The 21,246-nt window shown below is 54.3% G+C and overlaps 1 protein-coding gene across 1 annotated transcript; it reads right to left on the bottom strand.

Annotated features, from left to right (window-relative positions):
• Positions 1–768: 768 nt before the first annotated feature.
• Positions 769–19,663, bottom strand: CD101 (CD101 molecule). The gene is made up of 9 exons (XM_049824528.1): positions 19,561–19,663; positions 17,996–18,373; positions 16,650–17,066; positions 13,357–13,740; positions 12,184–12,567; positions 10,805–11,209; positions 5,608–6,015; positions 4,351–4,746; positions 769–1,184 (listed from the first exon to the last, which is right to left on the bottom strand). The coding sequence occupies exons 1-9, from the start codon at positions 19,607–19,609 to the stop codon at positions 988–990; spliced, it is 3,018 nt and encodes a 1,005-aa protein (XP_049680485.1). The 5' UTR covers positions 19,610–19,663; the 3' UTR covers positions 769–987.
• Between the last annotated feature and the right edge of the window lie 1,583 nt (positions 19,664–21,246).

Here is a 21,246-nt window from a genome sequence, read left to right as displayed (position 1 = left end):
GCATCAGCCAGCCAGCTTTCAGGTAGCAGAGCTCCTTAGCCTTGAAAAGGTGAGCCTGAGCTGGATTCCAGAGCATAGAGGAGCTGCCCTGCAAGGGCACCCATGGCTTTTTTATTACATGGTACAATCGGGAGGTGTCTAATACCAGGTCCCAGCCATGCAGCTTTGGCATGAGGGACTGGATGCTGTCTTCTACAGCAGTCCCAGCAAAGGAAGGAGCTGGAAAGTCTTTGTACACTCATGTCCAAGATGGCTTGGTGTCCGCTTCTTCCTTCTGGGATCCAAGACTCCATGCAAGTCCCTTACTGGGTCAACAGGATTCAATGTTTGTGGATGGCTATGGTACCCCTGCTGTGGACTTTCTTCAGCCCCAGCCAGCCTTGCTCAGTCCTCATGTTCCTGTGACAGGTTTTGTGATCCTTTTCCTTTCAGAGAAGATGTATTTTGGGCACAGGTGCTCCCAGAATGAGGGAACAGAAGTGTCTGAGAGCTTGTCCAGCAAAGGGTGGACAAAGGCAAGTGCAATGCCTTAAATTGGACACCAATACTCTGTTTCCAGCTCTGCTGCCTTTTTTTAGCCTGCACACCACATAGTTTTTTTTTCAAGTCACCTAAAATGAGTAGCAATTCGATACCTTTGTGTCGCAGTGCAGAGAGAGCTGGTTTTTTCCCCTTATACCTGTAGAGAGTAACACCACTTCCATCCACAGTGGGAGACACATACTACTGCAAGGACCTCAAATATACCACAATGACCAGAGTGTGAAATAGGTGGGCACCTAACATAAAAGACAGGAACACCTGTTATGAAAAAAACTATTTGCTTAGTAATTCAAAGCCACTTCATTCCACTGCAAGTGAACACACAATTTTAAGGATTCATTGCAAGAGCTACTACAAAACAATAAAAAGCACCTCTCCAAGTACTCAGTCCTCCTCAGGTGTCCAACTCTACTCCTTCAAGTTACATCTGCCATTATAGACCAGCTAAGTTTTCTTGACCCCTTCAGCTCCTTGCAGTTCCATCAGCTGGTCTCCTGTGACGTTGCCCTTCTTGCTTTTTCCAAATTTGAAGTACAAGCAGAAGACAACAAGGGCCAGGAGAAGCATCACAACCAGCGGTAAGTATAGCATGAAGTTCAGCAGTGGTGGGGATGAGCAGATCCTAGACAAAACAGTTGACTCTGGAGTAAAAGAGAGAAAAAAAAAAAAAAAGAAAAAAATAAAGAAGTGAGGCCCCAAGCTAGTTTGAGTTTCTCTCTCCTACTGTTTCTTCAGGTTATCTTCTTACCACTTTTCTCTCAATCTTCAACAGTTACCATGAATTTTTAAGAATTCATACAGGCTACCTGGGGAGAAGGGGGAGAGAAACCAGGTGATTTGCCTCAATTTCTTGTTTGGGGAGGTCAGATAGGGCCCCAACTCGTTCAGCTGAAACATCCCAACAGAAACAGCATGGCTCTTCAGCTAACCCGTTCTGGACTGGGCTCACATACCCTTCACCCGCTGGGTCCCTGCCCAACACCAGTGACAGCGAGGTGAGGTGGAGGTCTGCCAGAGGCTGCACCACTGAACAAGGAGGGACAAGAGGAGAGCAAACGAAACCAGATCAAGGAGGTCCCTGTCTTCCCCAGATGCCTGCCCCTCCTTGCTTCTTCGGCTCTGCTATCAAATTTCAGCCATGCTCAACTGTGAGCCCCATCCCTGGCAGCTCCTGCAGAATAGCTCCCCAGTTGAGGTGGGGGCTGCCTGTACTGCTGGTGTACTTCACAAAACCATGTTTGATAAGTCCTATGCTAGCTGAAAAGCTCTCATTTGCAGCCTCTCCATTTTTGTCCTGGGCTCCTTACAGCCACCCATTAATCCTGGCCATCAAAATCTCATCGACATGTAGCTTCAACACCACAGGCTGACCTCAGATGCACCTGGCCTACCATGAAGGGTCACGCCAACTCCTTTGGGTCTGTTTTATCCACCTTAAAGCGGTGTTCCTCAGTTCTCCTCTTTACCAAAGACCCACGTGCAGATGTTTTATGCTTGCTCTGCAGAGCCATGCGGAGCATGCAGGTCTGCTGATTTGAAGCTGTCCGTGGGGGACCCACACAGCCTGGTGGGTGAGGGTTGAACCAACCTGGGGGCTACTCCTGGCTGTGAAACTGGCTTTCACCTCTCTACCTCTGAAGCTCTGCACCCCAACCGCATAGATGGAAGCAACATTTACTCTCCCACAGGAAGACAGGGAGAAGTCTGCACTACATGAATGCCTCTATAGTACTAGGGAGGTATCCTAAAAGGCAGCATCAGCGATTAGAGCTGAAGTTACTCCTGGTTATGGGTACACTTGCACATGGCTATGTCATTACCACTTGGAAAACTCCAAAACACTGAAATTCACGAGCCAGAGGGGCATTCTGAGATACCTGCGTCATTACAGAAACATACAAGCACACAAAAAAAACCCCAAACCACCCAGATAATCTCTTAGATTTTGTGAAAACCATGAAAACCACTTGGCAAAAACACTTATACAAAAATTGAAGGACAATTTTCTAGCAGTTACTGAGCAATTCTAGTAATGGTAACTCCACCAGTAACGGGTAACAAGAGACAGGGGGAGCTGATGAAGGAGAATTCTGAGTGCTAGAGGGAGCCATGATGGACAACAGCAGGAGCATAACAGCAGGGGAATGAAGCACTGTCAGTGCCTCCCTGTGCAACTAAATCCAGATTAGGTCTGCTGTAGGTGTAAAGTCATGCAAGCAGGCTCCATGCTTGCCTGTGACAGCAGCAGGCACAAGGGAGGGCTCTACAGTGTGCCCTGAGCTCTTCCACATCGGTCAGCATTGGTAATTCCTGCAGAAGCTATAACTGCACATTGGCACCCAGGCTGGCTTCGGGCATGGCAACTCCAGGGCTGAAGGCACGAGAAGAGCTGCAGGATCTTCTTGGCTAAGCGCAACATGAACGATTTCACAGTTCATATTTTTAACTCCACATGGGTCATCCAAGCCTCCTATTTCCCCAAAGAGGCAAGAAGAGAATATTTTTTTCCTGCCTGTTACCTCCCTAAACACACTGTGTGTGCCTGACTGAAACCTTTGCTTTTATTTAAAATTCTGTGTACAGAATTGTGTTGGTTTTGGCTGGGATAGAGTTAATTCTCTTCATAACAGCTAGTATGGGGGTATGTTTTGGATCTGTGTTGAAAACAGTGTTGATAATGCCAAGATGTTTTCGTCACTGCTGAGCAGTGCTTACACAGAGCCAAGGCCTTTTCTGCCTCTCACCCCACCCCACCAGCGAGGAGGCTGGGGGGGCACAAGGAGTTGGGAGGGGACAGAGCTGGGACAGCTGACCCCGACTGACCCAAGGGATATTCCAGACCATAGGACGTCATGCTCAGCATACAAAGCTGGGGGAAGAAGAAGGAAGTGGGGCTGTTCGGACTGATGGTGTTTTGTCTTCCCAAGTCACCGTTACACGTGATGGAGCCCTGCTTTCCTGGAGATGGCTGAACACCTGCCTGCCCATGGGAAGTGCTGAATGAATTCCTTCTTTTGCTTTGCTTGTGCACACGGCTTTTGCTTTACCTATTAAACTGACTTTATCTCAGACCACAAGTTTTCTCAGTTTTACCCTCCTGATTCTCTCTCCCATTCCACTGTGAGAGAGGCGAGTGAGCAGCTGCATGGTGCTTAGTTGCCAGCTGGGGTTAAACCACAAGAATCCAGCTTTATCTTTGCACCCAGCATGCATCCCAACTCACCCCGAGAGGACAGAGGCTGTTTTTAGAGACCTTGCTGGAGACGGACTTGCCAGAAAAATCACACCAAGAATTTTTTCCCCCAAACAGTTAGCATTCTGGCCCCAATGGCACGCCCGAGAGCAGAGGTTTCTGCCCATGGTCCCACAGAGACCCCACAAGCCACAAAGCACTGCAGACACAAGTGCACTCAGTGGTACCTCTGGGCCACATGTCTCATAGTCGGAGCTCTTGGCATCTCATCTGACCACCACCTCTGGCATTTACAATGCCAAGCACCCGGTTTCAGCCACTGGCAGATCAAGGGGACTGGGAACAGGATCTCATTGCCTCCCCCCACCAGGTCCATAGCATGTGTCCCTCGAAGGGCTCTCCTCCCTCCCATGGCTCCCAACACAGCTCTGGTGATCTCCCCAGCACTGACCCCTTCTGCAATCCCTTAGCAAGTCCTCCCGACCCCTCTGCATTCTTGCCATTGCAGCCAGCATTGCCAGCAGACAGCTGTCATTATCCTCCCCGCACCATCCCAGTATGGCTAAGGGGGAACTGGTGTGGGGTGAGCCGCCCCTCACACCCGGTGGCATTACCTGGTGGGGTGGTAGTGAGCCGGGTGTACCCTGAGCGCGCCAAGGCTTGCAGAGCCCAGTCCGTCCCCTTGCTCTTCTGCTGCCACTCCTGCACCTGGCAGTGATAGACCCCCGCATCGCCCTCCTCCACGCTGCGCAGCGTCAGGCTGAAGTCGCCGGTGGTGGGGCGGCGGAGGTGCAGCCTCCTCGCCAGGCTCTCCACGGGGTACTCGATGGCACCGTCATGGCGGAGGGTGAGCAGGGGCCTGACGTGTCTGCTTTCCTCTCCCCGAAACCAGGTGGCCGAGAGGTGGGTGGCGGGCAGGTGGGCACCTTGCAGCAGGCAGTGCAGCGTCACCTCCTCACCCTCCCTCACTGAGACGCTGCGGTTGGTTTTCTCCAGCTGCAGTTCACGCCCTGGGGGGTAGGATGCAAGCAGAAAGATGCGTTGCAGCTTTGCACTGCCATAGAAATGCTCCTGCCTGTGCTCGCAGGCTGACAGAAATCTTCTGGAACAAAGTGGGAAGGATTGAGATAGGCTCTTACAAGAGCCTCTGCAGGACACCTGCAGGACCCTTGCTCCTGTGACTCATTTGCCCTGGGGTGGTCCTTCCTCCCCATCATCTCTGCCCCCTGTTCACAACCCTCTGCGGTAATACTTCCGCCCCCCTCCAAGCAAATGATAAGGCATCCTTTGGACCAAAAGCTATTTAGGAAGCTAGAATTCTCTGATCCACTTTATTTAGGGCTGCAACCCATAAGCCAAGTGAGGCTGAGGGAGGGAAGAACTGGGCCAGGGAGACCCACTGTGCACCCCAGCAGTGCAGTGCCCAAGGTGGGACCAGCTGAGCCTACAGCCTTGCTCTCAGCAGCAATGTGCTGCAGGGTAAGGAAAAGAGTATTTTGCTTCAGGATGCTCAGGAGTACCACAAAATGGCTTCCTCTCTATTCACAGAACTGTACAACCAACCAACCGCACCATGTGATGGAGTGATAAGAAAATACCATGATTCGCTTTGTTATGAAGCATTAGACATCATCTGCCAGTGGCAAAAATACCAGCTTGGTTGGTTTGGGAGGATGTGGTAAATCCTCCTAATTCCCTATTTCCCTTTGAGAAGCACTGACACCTCCTGCATCCCTAAGTCTCAGATCCAATGCAGGAGCCACTGCTTCTCCTAAGCCCTGCTAGTTTAGGAGAGGTCTGGCAGGGGCCCCATCGTAAGTTGATCCGACCTTCTCCAGCAGCACTTATATGAAAGAAAACCACCTGCTTACCTGGGAGCTTGAACTCCAGCATGGTGCTTCCCGATGCTCCCTCTCCGAGTTTGTACCAGCCATCCACCAGCCAGAGCCATTCCTCTACTACACAGTAGTACCTGCCCTGGTCCCCAGGGTTTGCAGAGAGTATCCGCAGCCAGAAAACGTTGCTGGACACCCTCTGGCTCAGGAAGCGGGACTTTTGTGCAGGAGAGCTGAACTCAGCCCCATATTCCAGTATGCTGCTGTAGTCGGCCCTTAGGATTTGCAGGGGGGTTGCATCTGCCAGAGGAGGAGGTAGGAGGTACCAGGTAATGGCAAACTGAGAATTGTTCTGGGCAAACATGATCCTGCACTCAATGGCTGTGTCGGCACCGCTGACAGTCTCCACAGAGCTTTCTTTTGTAGCTACATGAAGCTTGCTTTCTAAACGGAGAAACAAAATAATCATGCTGGATGCAGCTGACCATACAGGGATGCTGGCAAGGACAGGAATAAGGCTGGTCTGAGAGACTCGCAGAAAGAGGAGGGAGGAAGAGGGTGCTCAAGGGACAAAGACCCATTAGGGGATGCTGGAGCAGGGGGGTGGGGGAAGGAGGGAAAGAGAAAATCCACACACCCTTATTTGAACTGTGGTGGGGAATCACTGGGTGCTACTGGGCAGAAGAGCAGCAGAGGAGGCACCTGGGGGACCATGGGACAGAGGCAGCTGCTGTGTTAGAGCTTGGAGGCAAAGCCTCTGTCTGAAGTAAACGTGTCCGTCTACCACTGCTTTTATCGGCAGGCTCACACATAAGCGATAGAACCAGCCTGCGGCTTTGGAGACTGTGAACAAGTGTCTTATCTCAGAGAGGCTACAGAGCCTGCATGGGTTTCGCTAACAGTCACCGTCTCCGGTGTTTGCTGTGGTTATTAATCGGAAACCACATAACACGGTCTTGAACATCCGCTGTGATTATACCTAGCAATTGCGCAGTTTAGCACTGAGCAGTTCAGGAGAGGAGAGCTGCAGTGCTGCCTGCAGCTCTGCCCCCCTGCAGGGTACACAGTTGCTCCCTATGTGCCTGCGCTGCTGCTGGTTTGAGGGGTCCCCTTCCCCCTGCACCTCCCCTGCTGCTGGTGCCTTTCCTTCTCCTCCAGCAGTGGAAAGGCTGCAAACCGGTCTCTTTGAAGGGCCTCCAATGACCGGCATTTCCTCTTGGCCCTCCCCTCCATGCTGAGACACCACCTCTGTCAGACGGGGTCACCAGTCACGCGAAGGAGTACACCGGCTATCTACCCGTGGGTAGACAGAAATCACTCAGCACGAGACACCACCAGGCTTTTAAGCGACTGTAGACTGAGCTTCCATTCTCAGCATGTTCCTTGCGTACGAGCTGAGCAGCGGGACGCCCTGTGCCGGGGAGGCTGGGCGCAGCCGAGCTCCCTTCAGCTCAGCCCCTGGGTGCTGGGATCGGGGACGGGCCGCAGAGGACTCACTGGGATGTCCCTGCAGAGCGTCCCAGCCCCTGCTCTTGGCCGCAGGCTCAGCAGGGCGCCCTCTCCTCCGCAACACCTCCCCGAGGGATGCCATGGCAGCAAGTTATGGAGAGGGCCTCTGGACCAGGAGGCAGCTGCAGCTTCTCCCACAGGGGCTGATGGGGAAGAGGGACACCACAAGAAAAAGCCCACGCATTTCCCCTTCCTTCAAGCATTTCTTCTTGAAAAACTCAAGCAATCCACTTCAGAGGCCATCACTGCCTCTCTTGAGGCCAGTCAATGCAAAATATCCTAACTGATGGCTCTTGACACCCCTGCACGTGGCCTCTGCCCCCATCTCAAATTTGCCAACAAAACCTCTTTGCTCACATCCACTTATGCTGCTCTTCTCTCTTCGCACCCTGTTCTTCCTTCCCCTTCTCTCTACACTGCAGACAGACACATTGTCACTAAGAGTTGACAGTTTCCTCCACAGCAGGACTTGCACAAGTCCCAGTATCTGCTTACTGCCTCACCTCGGTGGTGAGGATTGCACCAGCAACATTCACTGGGAAGTCTGGGAGGTGGCCACTCCCAAGGGATCAACAAAGTCCTGTCCAGCATTTCACAGTGCACCTTTGCTGCTCTGAAGAAACAGGTAAGGGCAAGAAGCAGAAGAAACAGAAAAGCAATCAACCTAATTAGGAAGCTGTGCAATTAATCAGAACCACGTACACAGAGATCAAGCAGACTTGAGTGCACTTAGGAAACAGATACAAGCTGATGTCGTCCAACTTCAGTACTTAAAAGCACGCCCAGTCCAGAGCCAGCTCCAAGGAAGCACAAATCTTCAGGGAGGGACACTGTAGATATTCAAAAGCTGTCTGGAGATGGGCCTGAGCAACCTGCTCTAGGTGGCCCTGCTTGAGCAGGGGGCTTGGATCAGATGACCTCCAGAGGTCCCTGCCAACCTCAACCATCCTGAGTTTCTGTGACAGGTGAACTGATCACACTGGAAAAAATAAGACACTTGGTTCTTAACTTCAGCTGTTCAGTACAGGAGTATCACTCAGCAAGCCTGCTGAAGTTCAGGAGCTTTATTCAGGGATCCAGAAGTGAACTCTGACAAAGGGAAAGAAAAAATACTCCCAGGTATTTCAACTGGAGACTGCTCTCACTTCAAAGGCCACAGGAGAGGAATAGGCAGGACCAGGGAAAGCGGTGGGCATCGGGGACAGCTTTCCCGTGTCAGACACAAGGATGTGCCTTCCCCAGCTGCAGCTGCCAAGAAGAGCATACCGGCAGAGCAGCCCTGCTGCTCATCACAAGCATTTCTGCCACCTCTCCCAGCAAAAAGGAACTTCAGGAAAGTCATCTGTGGGGCCATGCTGGACCAAAACGTGCATCTCTCTTCAGGTGACGTCCTCCTGGCAGTGCTGCTGTGGTCAGGGGCAGGCAGGTAAACCCCAGGACCTTTCCCCAAACCCAGAGAGGCTGCCAGCACAGGAGACAGCAAACAGCCCAGGGCAGGAGGCCCCGTGCTTGTGTACGGCCCGGCCTGAAAATACTCCAGAGGAGCAAAAGCTACTAGAGCTCAGAGAGGAGCCACAGGAACCACTGCTGTAAGCACTTGATTTTGATGAGAAAAATTGCTGCTACACTCTCAGAGAAGATCACCCCGAGAGGAAGCAGAGCACTTTCTGCAAAGCCCCTTTGTTTCAGCTCCAGGTCTCTTCTCACTACCGCTAAAGACCAATTACCAAAAAGGGCAGAGCAGCTGCCTGCCTTTTCCTTTGGCACAGAAAGACACGGTGCTGTTTTCCCTTTCATTTTCCATTTAATTAACCAAGCCAAGCCTCTCGCTGCCCATCTCGCTGCGAACCCTGCCTGCTGACGCTGCGCTTTCTGCTCAGCCCAGGAGCAGCAGAGCACACGGAAGGGCACGGCTGCTGCAGCAACCCGTGCGGGCCAGCCAGAGCGGCTGCTAGTGCAAAGTCCCCCGTGGTTCGCTCCGGAGCTGGGGGAAGCCACCGCAGGCAGCTGCGCTGAGAGGCTGATGGGAGCATCCCTGCTAGGGTTGGGCAGCATCTGCCTGCCAAGGGCACTAATTATGGGCCCCCCCAAGAGTCAGATGCTGAACTACGTAAGAAGTCAGAAATGGAAAAGACCTGTCCGCCTTCCCTTCTTGTTATGACCTTTCACGCACGTCCCTCCCATCTGAAGCTACAGGCCAGATCCACAGCGGCGTTTAAACTCCTTAAGCACCGACTGACACTGAGTGGTAAACAAAGTGCTGAAGCAAAAGTCAAGAGCTCCAGTCTCTCTGCAGTCACTAACCATAAGATTTTGTATATGAAGAAACAGGTTGGTGATTTTCATGATTTGCAGCTTTATTTTCTACAGCTTCACCTCATCCCATTGCCGTTAGAGCCGGCTTCCTTCCCAAACTTACTTCTCTACCTTCCCAAATATGCCTTTCTGAGAGAGATGGCACTAGAGCCAGCAGCCGCCTCCCATTGCACATCATCCCCTCCCAATTCCCACCACCTTTACAGCACCGCAGTATCCAGTAACAGCCGTAATACATTTGGAGCCAAATGTCGCAATATCTCACTGCTCCACTGCTACCATCTCCTCTGTGTAGGTGCTCTACGGTTATACCTGTTTGCCTTAATGCCATTTACACTACTAATGTACTACTACTCACAGACGCTGTCCGTTGTCACCCCTAGCCTCAGTACCACCCTGCAGACCCCTTGCCCCCAGCTGGCTGGAGCTCGGGTGTAATACAGAGTACCCTAGCACCCAGCTCTGCAGGGGTGAGGAAGAAGCAGCAGCAGAGCAGGAGAGGGACCAGCATGGAAATGAGCCCAAACAGGGAAGGAAATGTACCGACTTACTACAGCGAACCCAGCAGTGAAAAACATGTGATTTTAGTTCGCTGGGTTGTGATCCCAAAAATCCAAGGATTAGAGGAAGGAGCGCTTAACACATGCAAAAAGCGCAAGAACTCTCCTTTGCTGGCAGAACAGATACAAGGGAAAAAAGAATAGCCTGTGTTCTCACGCCTGCCTCCACAGGCTCAGAGGTTTTGCCTGGGACAACCGCTTCCATTCCTCCATTGCCCCAGCCACGAGCAGGGCAAGCTGACACCGTGCTGCTGCCAGGGGTGGCAGGGAGCAGGCACACAGCGGGCTGGCTGGGCGGCTGTGGTGTATTTACAACATCTCTCTTCCATAAGAGGACGAGGCTCCCTGTCAGGCACATTGGCAGCACGGACCCTGCCTGCAGAGCTGGCCATAAAAGGGAACCCTGGCCAGGGTCCCTGGCTGCGCAGCCCAGCCGTGCCTGGGAGGAGACACCTCCACCCAGGGCCCCCAGCACCTTGCAGCTCAGTGCTGGCTCCCCACACGGCAGAGAGCCCTGGCCCTTTCTCAGTGCACCTCGAATACACTGGGAGAAGCTCGGGGAACGCAGACATATCCCAGCACCAGCTTTGGGGGCCTGCCTCTCTCTACCGCCCTCCAGCCCGCCAGAAGCCCACACCATGGGAGGTACCTCACACCCCCAGCATTCAACTGGGCTCCTTGGAGGGGACGACTACTTCCCAGAAACAAGGCTTAAAATCCTAGTGGCAATGCTGATTCCCATATGCTTGGCATAATCTATGGTCCTGGTTGCCCCTGGTCATGTTTGATAGATTTAAAGTTGCAGAAGGAGACACCTCTGCTGAAGAAGCGCCCGTGGCACTGCTTACCTGGCAGCACCAGCTTTATCCCCACGGCATTGGACCTGGTGGTGGCCGCCGGCTGCCCCAGCGGCAGGGTGTTCTTCCTCCAGACCTCCACCTCACACTGGTACGTCCCCTCGTCGGCAGCCGCGGCATTGTGGATGCTCAGCCTGAAGGAGGTGGCAGTCTTTGTCAGCTGGGCTTTCCCCTGGAAGCGTGGCTGTGCTGTTCCCCAGGCCAGAGTACCGCCGGGAAAGACCCGGACCAGCTCGTGGTAGTGGCCAGTGGGTGGGCTGGGCTGGAAGAGCCACCCCACGGACGCCGGCACCTCCTCGAGGGTGTAGCTGGCGCTCACTTGGCAGACGAGTTCAAAACTCTGCCCATATTTGACAGTGGCAATTCGGCTTGTCAGCGTGGCGTGCAGACCGAGACCTGCTCAGGAGGAGAGAGCTCTTGGCGCCGGGACAGAAATCCTGCCCCGTGCCATCTTGCCGCCACCCTTCCCACGTAGGGCCGTCCCTGCTGCTGCAGCCACCACAGGCCCAGGGCAGCTGGCAGTCCTGCCGCTCCTCTGGCCAGCGCTGCTCTCCCCCAAGTAGCACTGTGCTCTTCCAGCCCCACACAGTCCCTGGCCCTCTCCTACCTCGCCTCCCGCTCTCCCACCCCCAGCCCCTTGGGCAACCCTGAGTACCCTCTCTTCCAGGCTCCCCATCCTGCCCTGTGGCAGGGAGCCAGGGATCCTCTGCTGATCCTGCTGCCCGGTTTGCTGCCTCTTTCCACCCTCCACAAAAGCCTAAAAACTCCTGTGGCCCGACCAGTGCTCTCAGGCACCGGGCCCAGCAATAAGAAAGGAAAAACACCCTAAATCACAGCCAAAAGCTGCCACTCCATAAAGGCACTCGTTCCAGCAATCAAAAGAAGAAATGGCATTGCACGCCAGGGAGGTTAGCAGCTCTGCGCTCAAACAGGAGGGCAGGAGAAGTGATCGGATGCCAGCACCAGGGGTGTATTTCTGACAAAGGCCACCATACAAGTCATCAAGTGCCTTTGTTGAGCTTAACTACTGTAAGTAATTATGCTCCTAGGATAGATATTTTGTATTTCAAGTTAAGGAGACAGACAGACCTGATGAGCAAGCCACTGCCTTACAGGTCTCTGAGCATTTTAGCTGTTGTGTCCCACTTGTCTCTCCCAAAACACCTCATGGAGGACCCAAGCACCCTGCTAGAAATGAGGAAACTGAAGCACTCCAGGGCCAAGCAATCAGCCCCAGGTCACCTTGCAGCAGTAGCGGAGCTCGGGGCACAGCAGACCTCTGTCCTAACCACATGTGTCCACCCGCTTCTCCAGCCTTGCCTCCAGCATGACCGGCTTGAAAGCCCAGAAATAGGGGTGGCCCAACTCACCCATGGAGCTGACTGTCACCGCTGTCTCCCCCTCCTCCGTCCAGCTCTGGCCTCGGGACCACTCCGTCACTTTGCACCCGTACCGCCCGCTGTCACCCTCGTCCAACGTGTTGGGGATCACCAGGGTGAAAGCGCCGGAGTTCGCTTTCTCCAGCCGGAGGCTCCCTCGAGTCCTGCTGTCCCCGTAGGCATCGCCCAGGCTCAGGGTGCCGTCCCGCTCCATGGTGGCCACCAGCACCCGGGGACCTGGGTGCTGCGGTGGCAGGTGCCACCACTGCACGGACACAGGGCTAGTCGCTCCTTGCACCTTACAAAGGAGGACCAAGGCGTCTCCCACCATGACGTGTGGCGTGCTGGTGGACACGGACAGGCGCATGCGGCGCTCTGCAAACAACAGTTACTGTATAGGAGGGAACATTTTTGTGCTCCCCAGAGAAAGCCAGAGATACTGTGGCATTAAATGGAGAGACTAGATAAATCCTGACATCGGAAAAGGAAAGGAATTGCCTGAAATTTTCAACTAGCCTTTTCTTAGAACTTTGGAGAGGGCTTTGGTTTTGGGGTTTGTTTTTTTTTTTTCTTCTTCTTCTTTAATGTCTTTCCTAGGTCATGGATACATAAAGAAATACTTAAGAAATAGAGTCCCAACAGGCAGCTCCTGCTATATCAGAATAGTCATTGTCTAGCTATGACAAGGAAACCAAGAGTCTCCTATACATCTTTCTTAGACTGGTTTCTCACAAGTCATCCCACCAAAACAGGGAGAGCACCTGATGGAAATGGCAATGATCCACCCCATCCAGAAGTACCTGCTCTGCTGGGTCATCCTGTGATCCTCAGGAGCAGCAACAGGTGTTGCTCATCATTTTCTGTACCAACGACACAGGAGGACCCAACCTCCCCAGAACTCTACCTATTTGCCCAAAACTTATTGCAAAGAGACTGAGCTAAACGTTTACACTTTGTTGACAGCTGCTGCATCTGTCATGCTAATGTTTGCCAGAGCAAGCGCTTTTCCTATTATTATCTACTAAAAATCTATGGCACATTTGCACTCTTGCTGCAAACAGCAGGTATGTTGCCCCTGCCAAGATTAGGCCAGACTTGAAGAGCTCCCTAGTCAAGGATCACTGCAGGCTTTACCCAGAAGAGCAGCTATTAGGATTTACTAACCTATCGGCTTCACGTTGACTTGGATGCCTGACGACAGTTTGGTTTGGATGCTGTGAATGTCTCCAGGAGTCTTCACTTCCGAAACAGAGCAGTGGTACATACCGTTGTCCTTCAGCCCCACCTCATAGATGGTAAGGACATAAACTGCGTTGCTTTGCTTGAATGCTTGGAGATGCCCCAGCTTGGCTCTCTCCTCATATTCTTCCTGCCAAATCAATGTCCCATGGGGGTCAACCCTGGCCACTTCCATGCCGTTGAGGAGCCAAAGCACTTGGAAGTGCCTGCTGCTGCTCTTCTGGGCCCCCACCGTGCAACTGAGCTGCAAGGTATCACCTTCAGAAAGGGAGCTTTCAGCGGCAGTGATGTCCATGGAGAGGTCTCTGCCTGTGGGCAACGAAAAACAAAGAGGGTGCTGGGTGGCCCTGCCATGCTTCCCTCCTGCCTGGCAGCACCAATGGCCATACAGAAGGAAATGGGAGAGAATTCTCTATCAAAACCTTTTCTTTCATTAGAAGAGTCATCAGGATGGAAGATTTTGCCCATGGGGAGATGGTTGCCAGCTCCAGGCCCTAACCAGCAGTCGCAGGTGGAGGAAGAACCAGAGCCCTGAGGAGCTGACCTCCCTGCTTCAGGAGCAACTAACCCCCCCCCCCCCCCCAGGATGGCCTCAGGCCACAGCCACCCACCCACACCCCCCGCTCAGCTCAGACATCCAAACCGAGGGCTGCCCTAACCCAGAGGCATAGGCTTTTACAGGGGGCTACTCCGTCTCACCCCCTGTTCTGCTTCATGTAACATATATCCCGTAAACCAGAAAGGGGTATAAAGGGGCTTTATCACTCAGTGGTGTTTTTAAATCTGCTCTCTGTGGTGGGAGAAGGTATGTGGAGGGCTAGCACTCCAGCTGCTTGTCTGAATCTGATGCTGCTGGTCCCGCATGCTGCAGCCCTCACTGGCTGCTGCAGGATGTGGGCAAGAGGTGCTCTCCAAGTTGGAGAGGTTTTGGGTTAGTTCCTACAGAAAGCAGAAATGTCAAGACTTGTCACATCACAGGAAGGTCGGAGGGAAGCAAGAGGAGGTAGAGGTCTCCTGGTCCCTGTCCTGCCCCCCATACCAACTAGCAGCAGGTACCGAGCAAAGAGGGTAGCGACAGGGGGAGCACAAAGTCATCTTCCCCTTGGCAGACCCTCTTGGGCAGTCAGCCACACCTGAGGTAAGGACCCTGTCTCTAGGTCCTATGATACGATTTGCCTTCCTCGCAGGGCATCCAAAGCCTCTGCTGCTAATGCCCCCTGGGTCCTGGCATCAGCCTGGCTGGACAGTGGCTGCAGGCAAAGACCCACAGGGTGCCGCAAAACCCTGTGCCGTGACCCCACACAGCAGTGGCACAGCTAAAAAACAGGAGGTAGGGCTGAGCCCTGACTCCCTGGGCAGGCAGCTTGGCTCACACCACTCCACCTCCTTGGGTCACCGTGGTGGCCTCCATGTCTAACAATGAGGGGCAAGACTACATGCTATAGTTTGGAGGTAAAACGGAGCAGCTCCCAGACTGCCACTGGAAGGGCTCAAATAATTTATTGAAAGAAGAGTACCCTGAGAATTTAAACACTGGTTTATAAACAGTTTGCAAAGAGGAATCCCAGCTGCTGCAGATATGTTTGGCATTCCCAAATATTTGCTGGAGAGTTTATAGAAACCGCTGGAGCAGCTGGCCATGGTCAGAGTGGTCGCTGGCTCCTGGTGAGATGGGGCACTCAGCCCTGCAGCCTGGGCTCTCTCACAGGGTGCTAGAGGGAGACCCCAGCCCTGCAGATATGATGTGCTGGAGGGCTCATATGCCTGCCACCATTCCCCCCAGCAATACCAGCAGCTCCAATACAACCACCATATTATCCTCTTACCATCATCACCTCCGTTCTACCCTTAAGAACTAGCACACTGCAAATACTAAACTCTCACAAAATTTCTCTATTTCTGAACAGAAGAAACAGGGTTCTTGGTCCTTACCCATCCGTTTCTTTGGTTTCCCGCTCTGACTCACCACCCTCCCACAAGACACCAGTTCCCCTCACCACCTTGGCTCTGCAGCCTCCTCCATCCGCCCCGAGGCATGGGGGACATGGTACACCACCTCCCCAGGCATCTTTTCTGAGAGACTTGCTCCCGTTTTCTTGCATACTACTGCCTATGTTAAAGAGCATCAACTAGACACAGCCTTGCCTTGGCTCCTTTGAGGTGAAGCTTACTGGTGGGAAAGAGAGATTTTCCCTTCCTCTGGGCACAGCTACCCACACGCAGCAGGGTGAGGGACCACAGTGAGGAACAGGCTTGCAGCAGGAGGAACAGCAGGCAGGGTGCTCAGAGGAGTGGTAGCAAACACACAGTGCTGTAACCATCCCAGGGCAGTGGGGAGAGGGGGATTTTCGCACCAGCCCTGCTGGGTGAGGTGATGCAGAGCTTGCAGATGCCAGAAACCATGGGAAGCTGCTGGGCAGAGGGAACAGGAGGTGCCTGGCAGGGACAAAGTGGAGCAGGGGTGGATGGGCAGCACTAGCAAGATGCTGTTTTTCAAACTTTCCTATTTTAATCCATCTCATATATGGTAGCAGGTCTAAGTCTCCTCTTTCTAAATACCTAATACTACATTTTGCTAGACTTCAAAGCACAGCCTGACTCACAGTCCCATTACCACCATGTACAAACTACTACGAGGAGACACAGGGATGGCCTAAAAACCAGCAAAAACAGTTCCTCTGGAGGCCAGCAGACTTGCGACAGCATGGACAGACAAGCCACCTCCAGCAGACACCAGAGCTGTGCAGCAAATGCAGCACATCCCTGTGTCCCTCAGTGCCCGTGGCCAAGGGACTGCGATAGGCAGCTGACTTGTGTGCTTCAGTTTCTGAGCCCGCGAGACCCTCGAGGCAATCTAACAACGCATTTTCCGCAAACTGGAGCTTAATGCTGCCAAGGAGCCAGCCTGCTGTGGGCACATGCTGCTCTCTCTGCTAACACCTGGCATGGTCCCAGGAGGTTACAAGATCGCTGCCCGCATTGGAGATTCAGCTGCGCGAACCTCCAAAGCAAGAAGTAAGTACCAACAGCTCCCGAACCAAGGGCTGCCATGGCCCCGAGCCTGCCCGCCCCCCTCAATGCCCAACCGAGGCGGCCAGACCCACCAGTGGGTCCCTGGGCTGCGGTGGAGGCAGGCAAAAGCCACTGAAGGCTGCTGCTATAGAGCCTCCAATGCGCAAAAGAGTTGCAGCCAACATGTGAGTCTGCAAGGACCTTACCCTGGCTCATGACCACCAGTGATGTCCTCCCTGTTTGCTTGTGGGAGATGTCCTTCCACGTCTCATCAGGATCCTCAATCCATTCGGCTGCCTCGCAGTACAGCTGCCCCCAGTCGGACAGCTCCACTCCCCCAATGGAGAGCTTGTAGGTGGTGTTCCCAACCTTGTTCAGCCGCACATCCCCCGCCAGAAACCTCTGCACATAAGAGGGCCCTGGCCTCAAGACAAAGTCCTTGGAGAGGGTGAGGACCTCCTTGGCGCGGCGGTCTCCTGCTTCCTGAAGATGGTACCAGCCAACAGAGAGATGCGTGTGCTGGGCAGTGGACTTGGACACCTCACAGGTGAGCTCCACCGCGTCCCCTTCAGTGTGGGTAAGGATCTGGGGGGCCATGTGAGCCGAGAGGCTGTCTGCAATCACTGAGCACAGGGGAGAAACACAGAGAGCAGCTGGTCACAGGAAAAATCATCTTTTGGCCTCAGTGGGCAACCTGCCGGCCACTACAAAACCACGGCCAGCCCTATAGTATCTGACAGCATAGGAGAAATATCTTTTGTAGCTGATTGACAAGGCTTCCATCAGCCTATGCCAAGGTGTGAAGTGGTTAAAACCTGAGCAGAGAAGAAAGCACAGTGAATGTCTCTGCAGTACCCTTTTCAGTCAAACTACGGGTAGTATTAATTAGGCAACCCCAAAGAGATCAACATCCAGCACCTCACAATCCCAAGTGCAGGCTGGTACAACACCAGGATAAAGGAGGGAAAGGGTGAATACCAAGTGGAAGTACCATACCACCACGTAGACTTGGTGAGCTCACACCAGGGCCTTTCCTTTTGCCTCTCCACCCCATTGCCTTCCCTCTCCCAGTACTCTGCAGGGGCTGCTACCTCCTTCCATCTGTGGGTATCCCGCTTGGGTCAAGTCCCACACCCTGACCTAAGAGGACACCAACAGCTAACGCACAGAGCCTGAAAACTCCTGCCCTCCTAAGTGCTTAGCTGTGAAATGCTATGGCTGCGTCAGGAGCTGAAGTTAAAGTTGGGCCACGGGAGAGCAGAGGCTTCCCCTCCCCTCCCTCGCCCTGGCTAGGAGGCAACGTCCCGAGCAACCTGCAAGGGGACATGTGGGCAACCCTACCTTGGCCACCCAGGGGTAGGATAGCAATCTCACACTGGGGAGAAGAGGAGGAAAATTTGTGCCTACCACTCCCATTAATCACTCCGTTCCTCAGCTGCCCCTCTGGCAGGCACCCAGAGACGAGCACTTCTCCCCACTGCAAAGGTGAGGGCAGTAGAAGCCTGTCTGCACCCCCACCTGGCAGGGAGCAGGGCTCTCTTTCAGGACCCACCTGAGAGGTTCGTCTTGGCGCTGTAACTCCCAAAGTACCTCTCATCGGTGTTGGGCGTGTGGCACTCGTACTCCCCGGCGTCCCGGTCCTGCAGCTCGGTGATGTGCAGCAGGACAGCGTCCCCCTGCACCCGCTCCACGTAGATCCCCCGGCTGCGCACACGCTGGGTGTAGATGGCGTAGGGGAAGGAGGGGTCGACGGTGCTGACGATCTGCACCTCCCGCTCGGGGGCCGAGGGCAGGTAGATGGACCACTGGAAGTTCTGCTCCGCCGGGCCCTGGTAGCCGCTCACCTTGCACCACAGCGTGATGTGGGACCCCCTCACGCGGTAGAGGGGACCCTTCTGAACAGTCACCACCCGTTGGCCAGTGCTCAAACCTGCCGGCAAAGAGTCGGCACACGCGGTGTTTGCAGGGGTGTATGCTACCCGAGAACTGCACACGCAAAATGGCAGTGGGTCTGGGCACGTATGCGACCACAATACTGGAAAGAATTGCTATGCAGTCTCGTTCTCTGAAGCATGAAGTGCAAGGGACATTGCACCCCTTGCAATTGTAAGAACAAGTCCTGCAATGACAAACCTCCAAACTTTGTCTCCTAGCACACTGGGGATCATGCGACAGAGACCACAGCATCATGGCCAGGGGGCTGTCAAGCCTGTTCATGGCTGGAGAGCATCTCTCAGCCAGCTGTTCAGAGGAAGCAGCAACCAGGCTGAGGTCACTGGAGGAAGTTTGTGGTGTGTTAAAATTAAGAGGGCCAAGCACTCCAGTCCTGCACAAGCTGGGGCGAAAAGGGAGCAGGTGCCTGAGCCAACCACTGCCAGAGAAGGCGATACAACACAGAAGCCAAGGGACATGGGGCAGCAGAAGGAACTAGCAGGCGGGGTGCTGCAGAGGTGCTCCATGAACAGAAACTGGGGAGGGAGTGGGAGAGGGGGCCAACGAGAGCTCCTCCAAAGGCAGGGAGCACCAGTAGTCATCAAGGGCTCCCTCCATTTCTTCCTGCAGAGGGTTTGGGGAGGTGATGGCCACCTGAGCACCCTCCCGTCCTGCAGAGCTCACAGCGGTGACACTCGCTCCATTCCAGTGCCCAGCACAAACACTTGAGCAAAATGCCCACAGGACATGGGCACTGAGTAAAAAGCCAACTGTGGAGACCAGGCCAGGGAAGAGAGCTGGTGGTAGCACAGCCTAAGAAACATTCAGAAACACCCTCCCAAGGGAAGGAGGGGGGGGGAAGCAAGGTAACCCCCTCCACACCCCCAGCAACCATGCAACAGGGACACGCACATCCCCTCACCAAAACCCTGCCAGGGTCCGAGCTATCGCTTTGGAATGAAACCACAGTGCCGAAAGAAGAACATGCCGCCACACCTCTTCCCATGGCCACTGAGCCGAAGCAGCACTGGCCACGGCACCCCAGCACGCATCCCGGCTCCCACAGCCACAGCAAGGCACCCCACTGAGCCACCCGTCCGGAAAGGTCCCATCCGCACCAAGGGGGTGCTTCACCTCCCCCTTGCCTGCCCCAGGAAAGTCCCCGCTACTGCGCGGGCCACTCACCCAGAAGGAGGAGAAGGAAAGCAGCCGCTGGGCACCGCTCCAGCCCCATGGGAAACTGCTCTGCTGGGGTCCTCTCCCAGCAGGGCCGTGGAAGGCTCTCGCAGGGGATGGTAACAGCCACCCTGCTGTTTTGAAAGAGGCTGGGAGGAAGCTGCCTGGCGGCAGTGGTTTCCTCTGCTTCGAAACAGCAGGGAGAGGTTGGGGAGCGGGGTGCAACAGAAAAGCAACACGCCTCTGGGAGGTGACAGCCGGCACCCCAGCCCCATGCCACCTGGGCAAGGGTGATGCCCAAGGTCCCTCCTGCCACTGTGTGTGTGCCAAGCACCCGACGCTGCCAGCTGTGGCTTTGCTGTCCGACAGCAGCTCACAGGCTAACCCTCTGCCTCACGACTCCTGCTTCGTTGCATGGAGCAGCTTGGTCCCTGCTAACAGAGAGGTCAGGGACCAGACCCCAGGGAGCGATGGGGGCAGATTTCTAGGGCTGAAGCTCCCCTCAACTATTTATTTTCTGTAGCTGCAGACAGCAGCACGATGCCTCAGGTACATATTGGGGTAGCACAGTGTTCCCTGAGGATGGCTGACCAAGCTCTGCCTCGGGGTGCAGTGGGGCACCCCAAGCATGATGTCTCTCCCATAGCATCCCCACCAGCCCATCAGCTACCCAGACAGGAGACCCTGAATCCTAACAGCCAGCCCAGGTGGCTACTCGGCTCTCAAAGGATCACTGCACAGCCAGAAATCGGCTGGGAACGCTCTCCTGTAAGCACATCCCATGAACAGGCACCCAGATGCGGGGGATCCCTTACCAGCACTACTTGCAGGGGCAGCGAGATTGCCGGGACCTGAGGCCAGGAGCCTGCTGGCCACAGCCCCAGAGACAAGTGCTGCAGTTCTGTCAGCTGCCGTGTGGCATCACACCTTCAGCATTGTGTAGCCCGGGGCATGCTGCTGCTCCTGCCGGCAGGTGCCAGGGACATGGTGGAAGGCTGAGAGGGGCACATCCCGGGCAGGGGAAACCCAGCCTCTTGGGCAGGCAGCCAAACACTAGCAAGGGTCTCAAACCAGAGACACACTCTGAAAGCAGTTGTTTGGAGTTTTGGGGGTGGTTTTGTTTTGGTTGTGGGGTTTTTTGTTGGTTTTGCGGGGGGGGGGGTTCCCCAGAAAGGATGGCAGCCCAAAGCATTTACCCTTGAGCCATGCTACTGGGGCATCGACTGAATGACTAAATTAGCTCAGGGATTCACAAGCAAAAACCAACTGTAAAACAAATCCTTTTGCTTGATCCCATGGGACTCCTAGAGGGAACAAGATTCATGTAACGAACCAAAACAAACACAAGGTCCCTCCTTTCCCCATTTAATAAACTGATTCATATGACAGCCTGAGGGGCCGGGAGGTAGAGGCTCCTCACTGCAAGGCTCGTGCATCGATGAACCAGCTCCTCATCAGCCTGTGCACACACCTCCCATAGCACCAGGCAGCTCTCCAGAAAGCCAGATCCAGTCAGGGGGGGTACAGGCTGTTGCAGCAGGCAGAGGTCCCTGCAGGACCTCACCTGTTCCCTGCCACCACCCTCGTTGCAATGAAATGGAGCAGAGGAGCAGCACCTGTTTTGGGGGAAGAGGGTGCAACACAGGGCTGAAAACCCATGCGCTGGCTTCTCAGAGGGGGTGAGCAGATACAGCA

Source organism: Accipiter gentilis, chromosome 21, assembly GCF_929443795.1.
Source record: "Accipiter gentilis chromosome 21, bAccGen1.1, whole genome shotgun sequence".
Lineage (NCBI taxonomy): Eukaryota > Metazoa > Chordata > Aves > Accipitriformes > Accipitridae > Astur > Astur gentilis.
The sequence above is the reverse complement of the archived record's forward strand: the minus strand, read 5'-3'. Positions and strand labels throughout refer to the sequence as shown.

What these genes read in the sequence shown, in the direction of transcription:
- CD101 (XM_049824528.1), bottom strand. Translation starts at nt 19,609, where the DNA reads ATGGGGCTGGAGCGGTGCCCAGCGGCTGCTTTCCTTCTCCTCCTTCTG. An exon ending in AGTCAACGTGAAGCCGATAG is followed by an intron (nt 12,568 to 13,356) that starts GTTAGTAAATCC and finishes TGTTGTTTGCAG; the next exon opens with AGCGCCGCATGCGCCTGTCC. An exon ending in GCTGGAGTTCAAGCTCCCAG is followed by an intron (nt 4,747 to 5,607) that starts GTAAGCAGGTGG and finishes CCTACCCCCCAG; the next exon opens with GGCGTGAACTGCAGCTGGAG.